The 17978-nt window shown below is 52.2% G+C and overlaps 2 protein-coding genes across 6 annotated transcripts in view; one reads left to right on the top strand and one right to left on the bottom strand.

The window, feature by feature from the left end:
- The window catches only part of PRDM11 (PR/SET domain 11), a 93521-nt gene extending 84609 nt beyond the window's left edge, over positions 1–8912 (top strand). For all 5 annotated transcript variants that reach the window (XM_025451951.3, XM_035701248.2, XM_049096219.1 and 2 more), the window contains one exon: positions 8–8912. In XM_025451951.3, coding sequence (XP_025307736.1) covers positions 8–2172 — 2165 coding nt within the window. In that variant the 3' untranslated portion in view covers positions 2173–8912. The remainder of the gene's footprint in view (positions 1–7) is intronic.
- Positions 8913–13985: 5073 nt separating this feature from the next.
- The window catches only part of SYT13 (synaptotagmin 13), a 44708-nt gene continuing 40715 nt past the window's right edge, over positions 13986–17978 (bottom strand). Inside the window, exon 6 of the mRNA XM_025451953.3 lies at positions 13986–17650. Coding sequence (XP_025307738.1) covers positions 17346–17650 — 305 coding nt within the window. The 3' untranslated portion in view covers positions 13986–17345. The remainder of the gene's footprint in view (positions 17651–17978) is intronic.

Raw genomic sequence — 17978 nt, 5'->3', positions numbered from 1 at the left:
CTTGCAGCCTCCGAGAGCATGGTGTCCGGCCCTGCCATCATGGAAGACGATGACCAGGAGGTCGATTCTGCAGACGAATCCGTCTCCAATGACATGCTGACTGCCGCCGACGAGCCCTCCAAGATGTCATCTGCCACCGGGCGCCGAATCCGACGCTTTAAGCAGGAGTGGCTGAAGAAGTTCTGGTTCCTGCGGTACTCCCCGACCCTCAACGAGATGTGGTGCCACGTCTGCCGCCAGTACACGGTGCAGTCCTCCCGCACGTCGGCCTTCATCATCGGCTCCAAGCAGTTCAAGATCCACACCATCAAACTGCACAGCCAGAGCAACCTGCACAAGAAGTGCTTGCAGCTCTACAAGCTGCGCATGCACCCCGAGAAGACGGAGGAGATGTGCCGCAACATGACTCTGCTCTTCAACACCGCCTACCACCTGGCCCTCGAGGGCAGGCCCTACCTGGACTTCCGGCCCCTGGCCGAGCTCCTGAGGAAGTGCGAGCTCAAGGTGGTGGACCAGTACATGAACGAGGGCGACTGCCAGATACTCATCCATCACATCGCCCGCGCGCTGCGGGAAGACCTGGTGGAGCGCATCCGCCAGTCGCCCTGCCTCAGCATCATCCTGGATGGGCAGAGCGACGACCTGCTGGCCGACACGGTGGCTGTCTACGTCCAGTACACCAGCAGCGATGGGCCCCCGGCCACGGAGTTCCTGTCCCTGCAGGAACTCGGGTTCTCCAGCACCGAGAGCTACCTGCAGGCACTCGACCGCGCCTTTTTGGCCTTGGGCATCCGCTTGCAGGACGAGAAGCCGACCGTGGGCCTGGGCATCGACGGGGCCAACGTCACCGCCAGCCTGCGCGCCAGCATGTTCATGACCATCCGCAAGACGCTGCCCTGGCTGCTGTGCCTGCCCTTCATGGTGCACCGGCCCCACCTCGAGATCCTGGATGCCATCAGCGGGAAGGAGCTCCCCTGCCTGGAGGAGCTGGAGAACAACCTGAAGCAGCTGCTGAGTTTCTACCGGTACTCGCCGCGCCTCATGTGCGAGCTCCGCTCGACGGCCTCCACCCTGTGCGAGGAGACGGAGTTCCTGGGGGACATCCGGGCCGTGAGGTGGATCATCGGGGAGCAGAACGTCCTCAACGCCCTCATTAAGGACTACCTGGAGGTGGTGGCCCACCTCAAGGACGTCAGCAGCCAGACCCAGCGGGCAGATGCGTCCGCCATCGCGCTGGCCCTGCTGCAGTTCCTCATGGACTACCAGTCCATCAAGCTCATCTACTTCCTCCTGGACGTGATCGCCGTGCTGTCACGCCTGGCCTACGTCTTCCAGGGCGAGTACCTCCTGGTGTCCCAGGTGGACGACAAGATCGAGGAGGCCATCCAGGAGATCAGCCGGCTGGCCGACTCCCCGGGGGAGTACCTGCAGGAGTTCGAGGAGAACTTTCGAGAGAGCTTCAATGGGATTGCCATGAAGAACCTCAGGGTGGCCGAAGCCAAGTTCCAGTCCGTCAGGGAGAAGATCTGTCAGAAGACCCAGGTGATCCTGGCTCAGAGGTTTGATTCCCGCAGCCGGATCTTCGTGAAGGCCTGCCAGGTGTTCGACCTGGCTGCCTGGCCCAGGAGCAGCGAGGAGCTCATGAGCTACGGCAAGGAGGACATGGTGCAGATCTTTGACCACCTGGAGGCCATCCCCACCTTCTCCCGGGATGTCTGTAGGGAGGGGCTGGACCCCCGGGGCAGCCTGTTGATGGAGTGGCGGGAACTCAAGGCTGATTACTACACCAAAAATGGCTTCAAGGACCTGATCGGCCACATTTGCAAGTACAAGCAGCGGTTCCCGCTCTTGAACAAAATCATCCAGGTCCTCAAAGTCCTCCCCACCTCCACCGCCTGCTGCGAGAAAGGCCGCAACGCCCTGCAGCGGGTTCGCAAAAACCACCGCTCCCGCCTGACCCTGGAGCAGCTCAGCGACCTGTTGACAATCGCTGTGAACGGCCCGCCCATCGCCAACTTCGATGCCAAGCGAGCCCTGGACAGCTGGTTTGAGGAGAAGTCTGGCAACAGTTACGCGCTGTCCGCCGAGGTCCTCAGCAGGATGTCCGCGCTGGAGCAGAAGCCGGTGCTGCAGACCGTGGACCACGGGTCCGAGTTTTACCCGGACATCTAGGGGGCCGGCGTCCCAGAGTTCACTAAGCTGTTGAATATTTTTTTAATCTATACTCATAAGCTTTGATATATTATATAAATATATATTATATTATATATATATATACATATATATATATATATATAAACCCACACTGAAAATTTTTAAAAACCAAGGTGACGCGTCCACCAGAAGCCACTGGGAGCTTTCACAAAGGAATGATGTTGGAAACGGAGTCTTGTCTACAAGATCTGGCAGCTGCGACCTACGTGGCCATCCATCATTTTCACTCACAGAAGCACGTGCTGGGGACACCCGCGTGCCCACCTCACAGCCAACCAACAGCCTAAGCTAAAATGACGGGTCTCTGTCATCACCTTTAGGTGGTTTGTTTCATTTATGTTTTTGCTTGGGGGTTGAGGGGTTTGGGTTTGGGATTATGTTCTTGCCTTTGCTTTTCTCATTTGGTCGACGATGGGGGTTCTGGGCCTCCGCGTCGACATGCTGGTGGAGCTGAATCCCATCTCTGGTTTCCGATGGGGTGGGTATTGTACCTGGATCGGGGTGCGTGACTCCTTCCCCCTCCCACCTGATTTCAGCCTCAGAGGTTTGTATTCATTTCCTGATGAGCGTTCTTTCACTGTCTTAGAAACAAATGTGTCGGTCAAACTGTGACACCCACCACTTCCCCACCTCGATCTCCTCTCCGGTCCCTGGGTTACGGATTCCCTCCTTCCAGCCCCCTGGATCCTAATTACCTGTTATACTGAAGGCAAAATTGCCTCACAACCAAGCTTGAAATCCTGGGGAAGGGATAAGGTGTGTGGGTGGGGGTGGGGGGATTTTTTTTTTTTTTTTTTTTTTTGCATTCCTGTTCTTATACGGCATGGGGTAAAATAATATAATTCCAGTCAGATCCAGGACTGTGGGGGAATGAAGAGCCAAGAAATCCAGACCCTAACAGGGCAGTGATTTTTGGCTAAAAGCAAAGTAAAATGAAAAGTATGTATTCCATTTACATGGATTATTTATGCTCTGTCTTTATAATCACGTAACGTGTTGGGGATTTTTTTTTATTATTATTCCTTTAATAATCAAATGCCTGCTCTAGTTCAGTGGCAGGAGATGTCAATGCAAGTTGTGCCCTGGGTTATGCGTGACTCAAAGGAGGGTCTCTAGAGCTTGAGGCCTTCTTTTGTGACAAGGCTGGTACCAGACCCTTCAGCCTGGCAGGAGGCAGTGGGAAACCAGGCATTGAATCTATGCCTGGAAATGCTTCCTTTTTTGAACAGGGTAGAGATGTCCTAAAGAAATGGTATAAACAAGAGGTCAGACAGGACTCTCAAGGCAACAGCCTAAACACACACACACACACACACACACACACACACATGCACGCCCACGCACCTGCACACACACAACCATGATATAAGCTTTAGAAATAGCCACTTGCCTACTCCCTGGGGCAAGTAGTGGTTTAAGCTAGAGGAGTCTGATCAATGCTCTTTTGTTCATTTAACTACCAGTATACCTCGCAAGGGAGTTTTAAAAAAAAAATGTGCGTGAGCTGTTAAAAACTTCTGTTCATGTTTCCACATCTGATTTATGCATATTTGATATGCAGAGATCCTGTACTGTGGATGCAGGTCCTATCTGGGGGACGGAGGAAGAGCTGCATTGTCCGTGGTCAGTTCTGCTGGGAGCCACCCCTCTCACTTGGCAGAGGGTGGGCAAAGGATGGTGTGATCTGGCCACAGGCAAAGCCCCGTGTCCCCAACCTGCTTGGCTCAGACATAAAACTGTGGTGGCTTCCTTCCTTCTTGGTTTATCTTGTCTCCGAGGCCTCATGCCACTGTTGAGAACCATAGTGGAAATGTCATCAACACTGAACATGTCACTTCCCCTTCCTTGTCCTGCCAGTCCCTTCACCCTCCACACGTCCCTTTCCCCCACCCCTATGGTCTTGGTGCTAAGATAACTTTAGAATCATTGCTGCTAGTCGATAGCTTTTCATTATATAAATATATTATATATATATATTATATATTATTTTTGAAACTTTTTTGTTTGTTTTCAACAGTGATGTAGCATGTTAAAAAATACAAGAAACAAAAAAACAGGTTTTCTCCAACTGTCCCACTGCCAGGCCTCATATGCTGCCTTCTTCAACAAATCAATGCACCCCTGCCTGGTGACATTCACCCGCCAGCCTCCTCCCCAGGCCCGCAGACTTCCCCACCCTCCTCCGAACAAGGAGAGAGCAGGAACTGGCAAGGAAATGCCCAAAGCTCTTTCTGAGGCTTTGGAGTTCCCAGCTTCAGATCATGTCCGTACTCCAAGGTGGTGTGCTCCCCACCCCCCCAACCCCCCTCTTCCCATCCGGGTCAGTACTTGTTGTCAAGTGGGATACTGTTGCAAAGCACAAGGTTCCAGCTTTCCCTCCCTGACATCGTCTCCATCGCACACACAAACTATCGCGTCTGTGGGGGCTTTCTTTGAACATCGCACAGGCTAATAAGTAAGATGGGTTGAGGGCAGAGATGGCTGGCAAGGGGGCCTTGGCGGGGGCCAGAAACAGTAGGTTGGGATGCTTTTTTCTAGCCACCAATTGCCTTACACCTTCTCCTTTTCCCTTCTGCTCCTCTCCACCTGCTACATTGGGAGCCATGCCCTGGGTCACTTATTTGAAAACCAGGAAGAGAGAATTCTTGATGTCTGCCTGAGTACTAGTCAGGGCTGTGACTGTTTCAAGAGGCCATGGCCAAAATCAGCGCAAATTTTTATCCAGAGGGGAGAATAAATCCTTCGGGCCTGTGCCAGCATCTCCCCTGTGTCTCCCGAGAGAGCTGGGAGCCGGTAGCCTGCCTCTGAGCTAGAGGTGTGAGCTGCTGCTAGCAGCACAGGACGGCGGGTGGTCACCTGCCGAGCCGGGCTCCAAGCCTCGGGCAGGTCGAGCTCTCCTGGGGGCATTTCTGGGTTTGGCAAGACGCTCTAAAACTCTGGGTGCTCGTGACTTATGTAGAATCCAGCCAGGCCTGGGCCGTGCCAGGCACTCTGAAGGCCACTTTGCCTCGGGACAGGGAGTAACCAGGGAACAATGTGGGTGACACACCACTGCAATTTACACAGGGTCTTTTTCAACCTGGTTGCTTCCAGAAGGCTCAGTGCTTCCATCCTGTGAATGCTGCATGTGATTTCTATCATAGGAGTTTCCACTCTTCTGACTCCTTAGGGAAGACCCTTGGGTTAATGGGACCCACAGGGTCTAGCCTAGGGAATCAAATGCTTATGTAGCCTAATCTCCCTTTGATGGGCATGAAAAGCTGTGGCCGGGCGGTCCTGGCATCCCAAATGTGGTCACTTCCGAGGAGATAGAGCCCTTTAACTCAGCCACTGGCTTAGAATGACATGTTCGTCTCTGGGGTTGAGACTTGTCCTAATTGGGCTGGCTGACTAGGGACTTTCTTTGGCTCATAGAGAGGGGTGGGGAGGGAGTTCAGGTTCATGGCCATTTGTGCCAAGCTGATACATTGCAGAGCCCGGGAGCCACAAGCCCTTGGGATGAGATGGTTTGCTTCTCCTCCGTGGAGGGAAAAGACCCCCATTTGCCATCTGCTATCTGTGAACCCCCAGGACAGCCCAGGCCTGTCTGCAGCTCTTGCCATGTAGAATCCCCACGTTCTGCCTGCCTGGTTGAATGTGAGAGTCCCGGCATCCAAAACACCAGCTTTGTATTTTATTTTATTTTTACTCACGACTGCCTGCGACATCCGGTAGTACAAGGCAGATCCTTGCTTTCTCATCCTCGCTGGAGAATGAGAGCAGGCTTGAGCTCCAGGGTGTCTGCAGGGCCAGCTTTGGTGCTGGGCCCTGAATCAAGAGCCCCAGCCCCCACTACATGTTTCCATGTTGAGTTGTCTTGCTGAGCCCCCTCTCCTTGACTTGCTTATGTCGACCCCGTAATTTGGAGGAAGGACCTTGTAATTATTTAAGGTAATGTTTAAATATTACCCATTTGTTTGGACGTGATATCAAGAAGGAGGAAAGAGAGAAAAGCATGTAGGGGGCTGAAAATGATCGTGGCGACCAAGAAACAGACTAGAAGCTTGGCCCGGCCAGGCTGTGGGGCTGCCGTTCACCTGGAGCCCCGCCGCAGGGTCCAGGAGGCGGACTGGGGGTTGAAGTGGAACTTCTAGATTCCTCCCCCTCCCTTTCCCCCCACCCCCACTCCTCCAGGGATAGGAATTCTGGATCCGGATCTGGTTTTGGCATGTGGTCTGGGTGGATTTCCAAGTAGAATCATTCTTTTTTCTAGGTCCCACACTCAGTTTGTGCAGAGGGCTCCAGTGACACTGGACCTCATGTCCCTCCGCCCCGTCCAGTGGCTGCCCTAGGCAGGCCAGCCTGGGGCAGTGAAAGCAGGGAGGCCAGGCCTCCTTAGGTGGGAATGGCGAGTTTGGACAGCAGGTGACCTTGGGACAGTCCCATTCCAGATGCCACCCTCCTGAGGGAGGTGGTGCTGGGTCATGGGTTCTGCTCACGGTTTCCTCCTCACGTCTTGAGGAATGAAGATTTTGTCCAGAGGCACCCAGGGCCCTACTTCTGCTTGGAGGGAGACCCTCTCTTGCTCTCTGTTCACAGGGTCCTTTAGCTAAGCGGATGGAGCTGTGATATTTCTGGGAGCCTTTGCCGTGATCTTGTGGGTTAGCCAGAGGGAGAAAAAGTGCCCTTTGGGGAGGAAGATGGTACGGCCCTCCTCTTCCATCTGGCTTTCGGTCCCCTCCCGCCCCATCCCCTGAAGTGGTGTTTTCTGGAAATACCTATGCAATCCAGTCTCCCTAGGAGAGCGAGCGCATGGAAGCAGGGGGTACGTGCAGTGTATAATACAAATGCTACAGCATATATATTGTATATATGGACATATACAGTACGGATACACACAGAGTAAGAGATTAAATCACGTCTATATATCTATAAATAATATCCTATATATTTATACATTTCTATGTTTTAAATAGATATAAAAATAGAGTCTATAGAGAGCTGAGAGAGCAACGGGAAAGCCTGTCGCGGGTCGTGGGTCGTGCGGAGGGAGCTGCGGGAGCCGGGCAGGCCGGCTTTGCTGGGACCCAGCGCAGCAGAGGACAGTCCCCGGGTCCCCGCCCTCTCCATGCACTTTCTCTCCTTTGCGGGAGGAGACCCTGGCGCCCCAGCTCCCGCCGCAGAGCCCCCTGTGTCCTCCTCACCCCGCACCCCTGCAAGTCAGTGCTGCTTGGCACTAGGACGCGGTCTGGGGCCCCCGTGGAGGGACCACTGCACAATTCCCCCCACCCCCACCCGCACCCCGGGGAGGAGCAGCACCGGCAGCAATAGGAAGGGTGCCAACTGGCCCGGAGGGGGGCCCAGGGAGGATGCGGGGAGGGGGGGGATGCCGCCCTCCCCGCTTAGGTGCTTCCTCCGCCCCGGAGGCCCAGCCTCTGAAGCGAGGCCGCCCAGGCCGGGCCCTGGAGGGGCAGGGGGGTGGGGGGGAGCAGGGGGCGGGAGGGACGCACCCCGCGCCCGCCCTGGTGCCCCCGGTGGCCCCCTGCGCGGCCTGTGCTGTACTCAGGACGACGCTCTCCCCGGCCCCGCCCGCCTGGCCCTCCGCCGCCACAGCAGGCACGTCGGGCTCGCTGCACTGTGTGTCCTTCTGCGACTCGGGGCAGCGGCTGAGCCGGACGCCCCACGCTCACGCTCACCCGCCCTCCCGGCTGGGCTGCTCCCGCGGCGGAGGGGACGTCGGCCGGGGCCTGGTGCGGGCTGGCGCGGCCCTGACCCCATCAGCAGGCGGCCCGCTCCCAGGGCCGGGACGTGGGACAGGAGGGGCCGATGGGCCGCAGGGGACAGGCCCCAGCCCCCCAGCCCCGCGTCCTCTGCGCCCCAGGCCGGCCCGGGCCCTCAGCTCTCCAAAGGCGCTTACCTCTGCCCCCAGCCGCCTCTGACCCCGTCCTCCTCTCTCCTGCCATCTACCAACGTACCTCAGTCTCCAGCAGACCCCCCACCCCACCCCCGGAGTCCGGGGCGGGTCTGCTCAGCCGATGCCGCCTCCCCTCCCCTCCACATCTGCCTGGGTCTCCTTGAGCCACAGCTGGCAGCCAGCCGGGGCTCGGAACACCTTCAGTGCCTCCAGGGGGACCAGGCCGGCCGAGCCTTCCTGCCGCGCCGGTGGGCCAGACCCGTGGCCAGGGGTGGGCATCCCCGGGAAGCAATCCACGATGCACTGTACCTCAGAGAGAGAGCATTCCCTGGGGCCCGCGGGCACCCTCCGTCCAGGGGAGGCCAGCCGGTTACAATACTGCTCACCCGAAGACGGGGCTGGGCTGCCCTCGGCGCCCCTCGTCTTCACTTGGGTCTCTGGGGAAGAGCCAGCAGTCTGATCTGCTCTTTTTTTGGGCCCTCTCTCCTCCTCTCCACCCCCACGCTGCTGAACCGGTTCATTTCAATCACAAAGGAAAAAAATTAAGTGGGGGTGGGGGGAAATACCTAGGAGTCTATTATCATATACATATTAATATGTTAATACTTTCTTTCTTTAAAAAAAAAAAAACCTCTTGATGTTATTATTTTGCAGACTACGCTTTATAGTACCTGTGTGACGGGACCTAGAACACTGGATACAAATAGAGCTATGTTGGTTTATCATAATATGTACGCAGAAACTTTCCTTTTGTCATATTATCCTTGTAATGTAAGAAGATTGTTAATAAAAGCATTTAAATTTACTCACCCAGGTTGAATCTCTGCCTCCTTGCCTCCATCCCAGGCCCAGGCTTTGGGCAGTTCAGAATGGGTCCCATTGCAAGGGCTCCAGTGTCAGGATAGGAGCCTGCCTGCTACCAGATTGGAAGGAACTAGAAGGGACCTCTAAGCCCCTGTCTGTCTGTCTCTCTTCCCCCAGTTGAGTCCATTTCCAGCAGGTAACCTACGTGCCTCACCCACCTTTCTGGCCAAGAGGAGGTGTATATAACTGAAACCATTTAAAATAAATCTACCTGCCCCCGCATGCATTTATCCCACAGAAGCTCTTGGAGGAAACACACAGAGCTGTTGCAGACGGATCTCCCTCCCACTGCCTTGCTCTGTTCCCCACCTGCAGACCTGGTCCCTAAGGCAGGTCTTTCCCCAGTGGTTTGCTAATGGCATTGACATGGCGGTGAGTGATGAGTGATGCTTGGCCCAAATTGTTTTAGAATGAGGGTGGGCAGAAATTCAATAAAGACGCAGATAAGTGTTTTTATTTCTTCTCCTCAGGATGCTAAGCTCTCTTATTCTCAGCTTCTGCCCCCTTTTGGAGGGTGTCCCTCTCCTCCCTTGTTAACCTCTGCCTTCTTAGTGTCTGCTGTCCTCTTTCCTCCAAGCCTGTGACCCTCCCAGGACGCCCACAGTTTGTCACTCAGGGGCTACCTGTCGTGAAAGCCACTCCACAGTTCCCATGGAATGTTCTGGTTCTCTTCTTTTTCCAGAGGAGGGGGAATAGGGAAGGAAGGAGCAAAGGGCCATCGCTGTCCATGTTCGACCAGCCCGGTGAAGCAGGGTCAGCCGGCACTCCACTGCTAGCCAGCCAGATTGGGCGTACATTTGCAGCCACATCTGGAACCTGTGAATGATTCCATGACTCGGAAGCAAGGAACGGAAAGGTCCTCCATCTGCACTTGGCCAAGGATGGGGCGAAGACAAAGTCTAGCCTACTCCCTTCCTTCCCCCTTCTCCCCAGCTGCTCCCCAGCAACTCTCTCCAAGATTCAAAGGACAAGTTGAGTTCAATTCGGAAAGAAGACTCAGGACACTGGCTAGTAGCCCAAAGACCTGAGGGGCTGCTATGTGACACTTTTTACAGCAATCTTTTGAAAACAGACCTAGTCATGGCATCCTCTCTGCTTAAAACTCTCTAGTTTCCCATTGCCCTTGGAGTGTGTTCCAAAGTCCTGAGCATGACCATCACCTTGCGCAATCTAGCCCCCGCCTATCTCCTGCCCTCAGCTTGTGTCCTCCACACAAGGCTCCAGCCACGCTGCCCGCCTCTGTGCGTCAAGCTCACCAAGCTCCTCCTCTCTGCCTCAGGACCTCCCACTACCCCGCACCCCCTTCCCGGGATGGGTTCCCCCAGGATGGGTGTGTGGCTGAGCTCTTCTTGTCTTTTAGGGTCAGCTAAAATGCCACTTTCATTCAGAGAGGTCTTCCCTCTCTAAACAGCCACCCTCAAGGCATTCACTGTTCCTTGTTCCTCCTGGTATTTTCTTTCATGACATTTATCTTTATTTGCCCGTGTGTGTGTGTGTGTGTGTGTGTGTGTGTGTGTGTGTGTGTTCTTTGGCTGGTCCTCCTCTAGGTCATAAAGCCCACAAGGGAAAAGTGGAGTATTTTTAATACCACTGTGTGCAGTTCCTGTCACATAGTAGGCATTTAATCAATGTTTATTGAAAGGATAAACGACTGACTTTAAGCTGCACTTGATAAAAGTATAATCCCATTAATGTTATATTGGTCACAGGGGAAGTCCTGGAGACTTCCACTTCATCTGTCTCTTCATTCAATCAGGATGACCCTGGATCTGACCCCTGCCTACATCTGGCCTTGACCCAGCCTCCTCTTTCTACAAAGCTGGGGATTGCCCCGAGATGCTTCCTTAAGTTATCTTCTGCTCCAACTTGCTCTTGGCCTTTGAATAATGGGCCCTCCCAATCCAGGCTGGTGTCCCCTCCTTTCTCGAGAAAAGAGAACTCTCCAGCAACTTGCAGCTTGGTAATTCTCAGTGCATGGTTCTAGGCAGCATTTTAAAGCCACTATGAGGGCATCTGAGTTACCTTGGCAATAAAGACCCTGGGTCACTGGCCAGATGTCAGAGCCTGAACTTTAGGATGAGAGAACACCACATTCAGTCCCCCCTCGGCCTCTTAAAAGCTGTGAGACCTTGGGCAAGTCACTTATCTGAATCTGTGTCTTTAATGCCTAACACAGAGCAGTGGTCTCCTACATGCTGTTTATCATTATTATCATTAGACTGTTACCTCTCGGGTCAGGATGAAGTAGGTGCTGGGAAGTTATATGGTTTCCCACAATCATCCTCATTCACCCAGAATTCCCACAGCTACCCTCGATGAGGGGTTGCCTGTGACTTTTAATATAGAGCCCCCTATGCTTACAATGGCCACTGATTTGGACGCCTCTACCTGAATGGGGGTCACCTTTTCCTTCTCAGCCTAGTGACCCTCAGAGCTGCTGCTGCTCAGAGCTGCTGCTGCTTTTTTTTTAAGATTATTTTTTCATGAGACACAGATAGAGAGAGAGAGAGAGAGAGAGAGAGAGGCAGAGACACAGGCAGAGGGAGAAGCAGGTGCCATGCAGGGAGCCCGATGTGGGACTCGATCCCAGGTCTCCAGGATCAGGCCCTGGGCTGAAGGCGGCGCTAAACCGTTGAGCCACCTGGGCTGCCCAGGGCTGCTGCTTCTGCTGCAAAAGTCCATCCCACCTGGCTTTCAAGGGAAGAGGGGCTGCAGAGTAGTTTTGTTTGCTTTTGGCTGGAAAAACAAGTTTCTCCTTGCTTGTCCCTGGTTTGAGCCCCTGGATTTCTGAAGCAGGATTTCTGCCCACACCCACTTGCCAATGGGTTGTGCTGAAACACCCCAGAGACGTGCTGGGAAACTGGAACGGAAAACCATGCTCCACTCCAGCCTGGGCTACTTGTAAGGAGGCCACATCCAGCTGAAGAAGAACCTTCCCAGGGCCCTGAGCACACAGCAGCCACCATAGACTGGTTCCCTTGGTGACGCCTGGCTTTCAGCCCCAAGACTGACTTCCTCCCACCTCCTCCCAGGTAGGTGTCAGCCTCCATCTCTGGCTTGGGGGAAGCTTCTGAGGTTCTTGCCAAGCACCATCTGTGCTGGCTCACCTGCAGGAGGAGAAGGAGGGGAGGATGGAGGCAGTTCTTCAAAACTTGCACCAAGAAGATACCCAACCTCCTAAATCTATCCATAGCGAATCCTGTGGCTCTAGCTTCGGCAGGTGTCTGCCCTGGGAGACAGAACAGATGAGGGTTCTGAGCTTCTGGAATGGTGGAGCTTCCAACTGGCTGTAAAAAAATAGAAACTCTTGGGTGGAAGATTACCACCAGTTCCATTAGCAGCGAAGCATACAAGAAAAGCCTGACTCAGAGCCTCAGGTGACATTGGATGTTGTCTCAAGGAGTGGGGGTGGCTGTCAGGAGGGACTATCAGAAGGTGCTAGGGGGACCTACCAGGCATGGGGCAGAGAGAGCAGATACACAAGTAGGTGGGTTTAGTTTGTTTTATGCACGAAACAGGAGACCAAAGAGATGAGTGAAAGGTTCGCTGTTGCCAGTCTAGATCACAGAATCGTAAAGCCTTAAAGCGAGTGATCATCTGGTCCAAAGTCATTTCACAGATGTGGACGCTGAGGCCCAAACACAAGTGACTTGCCCAAGGCCTCGGAGGACATAGCCATGCTGGGTTGTAGGTTCTCGGCTCCTACATGCAGTGCTGTAGACTTGAGTCTATTTTCTATGCAGGGGCAGAGCTTATTATTTAAGGCAGTTCAGTGGAAAGCCCTGTAAAAAGTGATTAATGAACTCTTCTACTCTCATCCAGACTCTCAGATATTAGTTTTAGGCTCTGGTGGGCCATATTCATAGTTATCCACGAAACATAGTCCATATATTTGGCTCTGTGGGATAGGACCCACTTCTCCTATTTAATTATGAAAATAAAAATCCTGGTTGTCATTACAATAGAATAACTATGTGTTTAATATAAAACAAGGAATTGCAAGCACAGACATCTTGGGGCTTTCTTCATGGATTATTTCTCCTTTATAAGAACTTTGGTCTTAATCAGCCCTGGCTAGTTCCCTACTGACTATAAAATTCAGGCCCTGCCCTTTGCCTAGTGCCAGAGGCTCTTCCTCCAGAGGCCAGGGCTGTAGCAGCCACCTGGAGGACCTAGGGTGACACAGTCCCCTTGTTCCTGCCCACCTTCTGGAGCGCAGGAGAACCATTGGCTGCTGCACTGATCTTCCAGTGGTGGGAGTATTTCTTTTGGGGGATGTTAGAGAAAGAAGTCTCTAGCTCCTACCTAATTTTTCTTCTCGAGAATGAAGTCAGAGCCCCAAGAGGCCATGGCCAATGCTTGCATCCCTGCTTGTATGTAGCCGCTTTGATTCGATGCTCAAGCAAAGCCATCAGGGTGCTTGAGTACACACACACATGTGCACACGTACACACAGAGAAAACTTTATGATTTGGCAGTTCTACTCACTCCCATAGGGACATACCTTAAAGAACCTTGTACACAGAACAAGAGGACACGCACAGTAATGTCCCTAGCAGTCCGGTAATAGAAAAAACAAAGCAACATCTCCATGTACATCAGTAAGAGAATGGGATTGTGGCCTCCCCATACAATGGACTAGGATACAGCAGCAAATAAATCAATAAGTAAATAAACAAATGAACTAGAGCTACCTATGTCTGCGTGGGTCAAGCCAAAAATTCTAATATAGAGCCAAAATAGTGGGATGCAATCTAAATCATGTCGAAAACACACACAAATACTCTTATGCTGCTCAGAGTTGGCAAATACCTGGAGTGAAGGGATGAAGACTTGTTTGGGGTGGGGAGAAACACGGCGGTCTCCTGAGTGAGACCGAGGGCTCTTGGATGGCATTTGCCACATTTCGTAAAACTCGGCAGTGGCTTGTGAGCGTTTATCAAATTATTGTTTGTGCATTTTATAGGTGTCAAATATTAAGTGAAAAGGAAAAAGAAAACACCGGGCACCTGACCTAGTTCGAAATTATTTATTTACCACTGAAAGGTTTTTCGCTCCCAAGTATGACACCAGACATAGGACTACAATGTCTCATGCGTCTTTTTGTGCTTCGGTTCATGATTGCAAAACAAACACACACTTAGCACTGACAACAGGAAACACAGGCAGCAGAAACAAATCACAAGGACTAGGTCTCTCTTTTGGGGGTCCTCGCCTCGATTTGGCTTAGGCCGTGGCTACCTTTCCATCCCAAAGGAACTGCCCCCGGAGAGCCTCTCTTCCAACTTACCCTCTCTACACAGCGTCATTTGGAATGATGGGTCACTCAACCCACACCAAGGTCATCTCTCAAATTGAAATGGATAGACCCGTGCCAGGTCTTGACCGATGGGCACTCGGCCAATACACACTGATTTGATGTGAGAAGTGGAGTCACGGATTAATGAGGGTGGACTCCCAGTTCTCGATCCCCATCACCGCATCTAGGAAAGAACCAGGTCATCCTGGGGGCCCCAGCCCTGTCTATGATGGGTTCTCACTTTATTTTCACCTTGTTCCATGCCCTTTCTAGAAAACACTCCCTGACCAAGTACAAGCTGCTCCTTTCAAAAATGATCAGTTGATTTCACACAAGCTCAATTACTTGTGGTTGGTAGTAAATTGTAAATGTGTCTGGTACCACGTACGCGGATGCGAAGATTACTGAAGTCTGTCGACTTGGCAGTCTGGGCAATTTACAATTCACCAAGATGGAGTTTTGGTGGAAAATCACAGCAAATATATTCTCTTCTAATCATTAGTTACATTTATACGGAAGCTACGAGCTCTCATCAGGTGGAGGGGAGTACTCACATGTGAATGTTCAGGCCGACTGCTGAGATGGCGGATGCTTTTATCATTGAGGACTCAGGGCAGACTGATTTTTATGTCACTTCCATAAGGTGTCTTTTCCTGTCTACTTCCCTAACCAATCTTCATTCATTAATTCATTCAACAGATATTTAATGAGGCCCCACGAGCTAGCTTTATTCTAGGTTTCTGGAACACAGCGGTGAACACAATGGGCAAAACCACCTGCAAGACCTATCTTGTTCCTGCGCATGGCTGCTAAGTGAGATGTTCTGTGGTGGCATTTGACTCCTATCAGGGGCAATCTTTAGTTTGGAATCTGGAAATCGAAATCCTTGAGGTACAAAGGAATGGATGACTGGGATGGGATGGGATGGCCATGGGCAGAGTTGATATTTCTGGCATCAGAGGCTCCCCAACCCACCTCAGACATCCTTCAGTACAACTGTGGGGCAGGTGCATAGATTTCTAAGGAAGCAGAACCCATGTTTCCTGATTTTCAGTCTAGAATCCAGACTTTTCTACATTGGAGTAGCGGATGTTGCCAAGAAGAGAGTACTGGTCAGCCCACATAGGAAATGTTTTGTTTTCTTGTGGCCATGCCAACCAAAACCGGGAGACCAGAGTGCGAGGGGAGCCTCAATAACATGTTATAGGAAATTACTAACAAATGCTTTGCCTAAAAAAAACTTGGCAGGAGGTGGCCAACCCTAATGAGCAAGATTTCCAATTATCTGAAAGACTTTCCAATTAAGCGGGGATTCGATATTTTTTTTTGTTCGGATGCTTTTCTACAGCACAGAATGGGAAAGTCATGACCAACGGTGATGAGGCCCCTGCTCCGGTTCTCATGGAGAGGCCAAGAATGGCCTGACTTGTTGCAGGCATGAAGCATGGCCCTTACCCACCTCGCCTGGGGGTTCCCTTGTAGATCACAGGACTGGGTGACAATTGAAAGCCCAGTTTGGATATCAGTAGCGACGAGCCCAAATGCAGAATCCACGGTTCTGGAAGTGCCTGGGATGGTTCTGGCACCTTCCAGTCATTGTCAGCTGCCATCTTGAAGCTTAAAGATGATCTGCGGGTGGCCACAGTTTGTTTTTAGCCAGGGAGCGCCTAGAGTTTCTGAACGCTAGTTCATCATTCACAGAGCTAGAGTTGCCATGTCATTGGGCCTATTTTACAGGTGGCCAACAACAGAACCCAGGGATCCTGGTTCATGGGCAAATATTATACCCACTCAGCAAGATTCAGCATTTAATTGACCATGTGGACAGCTGTTTGGAATAAGAAGGTAGGAATTTGAAACCTAGCTGCTGGTTACTTACTGATGAAAGTGGCGGCCCTGAAAATTGAGGAAGGGAGGCACATTTGCAAAAGACTCTCTTTTCCTATTTCAAGATCCCTTCTTCTCTCACTTCCACGTAGCCAGATACAATGGACTAAATCAATATGTGCCTCACACTGAATTCCTCCCGAAATGGCTGCAATGCTGAGAAAGATGGATCTGTCTCAGAGGGTCACTTTGGTGATGCTGGTGGGTGTGACAACTAGCGCCTGGTGACGACCAGGGGATCCCACCTATACCTTGTTAAGGAAGATCTCCCCGAGTATAACATAAACTGATTTTGAGATAAAACAACAGAGTTCTTCAATAAAAAGCACAAAGTTCAATCCAAGAACAGGATCTGAAGAGCACAAATGAAAACATTAAGAAATAAAATAATTAAAATTAAAAAAAAAAAAAAAACCAGAGAGGCCTCCCAAATTTCACACAGACAGTTGAGATGTCCAGCATCGGAGCTGGCTGCCCCAGGGTGTTGGAGTCCCGACCGGGACTCTGGGAAAACCTGTCTGGAATGTCGCAGAAGGGATTTCTCCGAGTGCACTGCTCCAACCTCTGCATCAAAACCACATGGTGCTTGTTAAAAATGCAGATGCCTGGGTTGTGGCCAGGAATATTGATTTGGAATGTCAACAGGTGGGCCCCGGGGGATCTGCTGGTGATCTTCACACACTAAGGTTCGAGAACCTCAGTTACTGGGTTACTGTCATGGGTCAGGGGCACAATTTCATGCTGGCTAAGAGGTCATCCCACCTTGACACTCCCTAACTCTAGGAGTTGATCCAGGATACTTTATTTCCTCCATCAGTTTTGAAATGCTTATTTTTAAAGACCCCCATTCTTTGTAGACATTATTCCCCACATTAAACTTTCCCTGCATCTGGCCTGACCCCACCTGCGAAACCTGCCCATGGGCTGTATTTGACAAGTGTCTCTTCCACTGCACAGATGAGCAAAATGCACTCTGCAGTGCAACCCAAATGTCCTGTTTCCACACACTGCCCTGCTCATGTTTTTGAAACAAGAATGTACTAAGAGAGGGACGGGGTCTTGGCCTTTGCAAACACATCTGTCTCCTGGGTGTCAGAATGAGGATGGGGTACAAAGAGGACGTTGCAGAGAAGAGCAGGGCTGGACGGGCCGGGTTGTGCCCGAGAAGGGAGGAGCCCAGGTGGCTGGCTACAGATGCAGCTGGTGCCACATGGCGATCTGCCGGCGAGGGTTCTTGAGCATCTCCTCCCAGTGGCTGCGCTCAGAGCCCGAGGCGTGCAGGCCCAGGCTGCAGTGGCCAAGCGCACAGCTCTGCCCCTCCTCATCCTGGCCCAGCACCTCCAGCTCCACGCTAGAGGCCTGCAGCAGCTCATCGGGCAGCTCGAACATGATCATCTCGTTCCACACGGGGTTGATCTTGTGCTTGGCCCGTTTTGTCTGCTTCTTCTTCAGCTTCTGTGCCTGATGCTTTAAGGTCACCTTGACAGAGACATCTGGGGGAAAGAGAGAGACAGAAGGGTGAGCTTGTGGGGTGTGGTGGGCCCAGGGTGATGCTCCTTCCTAGGGCTGGAGAGACAGCATCTCTGGCTGAAGATCTACACCGAGGCTCCCCCTCTCCAGGCCCACCCCTTTCTGCAGCCATCACTAGGTTATGCATTTGGTCAACAATTATTAAATGCCTACCCTGAGGCACTAGACCTGGGGGTACAGCAAAAGTTCTTGCCTCCATAGATCTTAGACTGTAGTGTGGAAAACCAACAACAGTATAATACATCAGGGTGGTCACTGGGTGGCCCACGATTGGGTCAGGCTGGAAGCGCA

This window comes from Canis lupus, chromosome 18 (genome assembly GCF_003254725.2).
Source record: "Canis lupus dingo isolate Sandy chromosome 18, ASM325472v2, whole genome shotgun sequence".
In the NCBI taxonomy this organism is placed as follows: domain Eukaryota; kingdom Metazoa; phylum Chordata; class Mammalia; order Carnivora; family Canidae; genus Canis; species Canis lupus.
The sequence above is the reverse complement of the archived record's forward strand: the minus strand, read 5'-3'. Positions and strand labels throughout refer to the sequence as shown.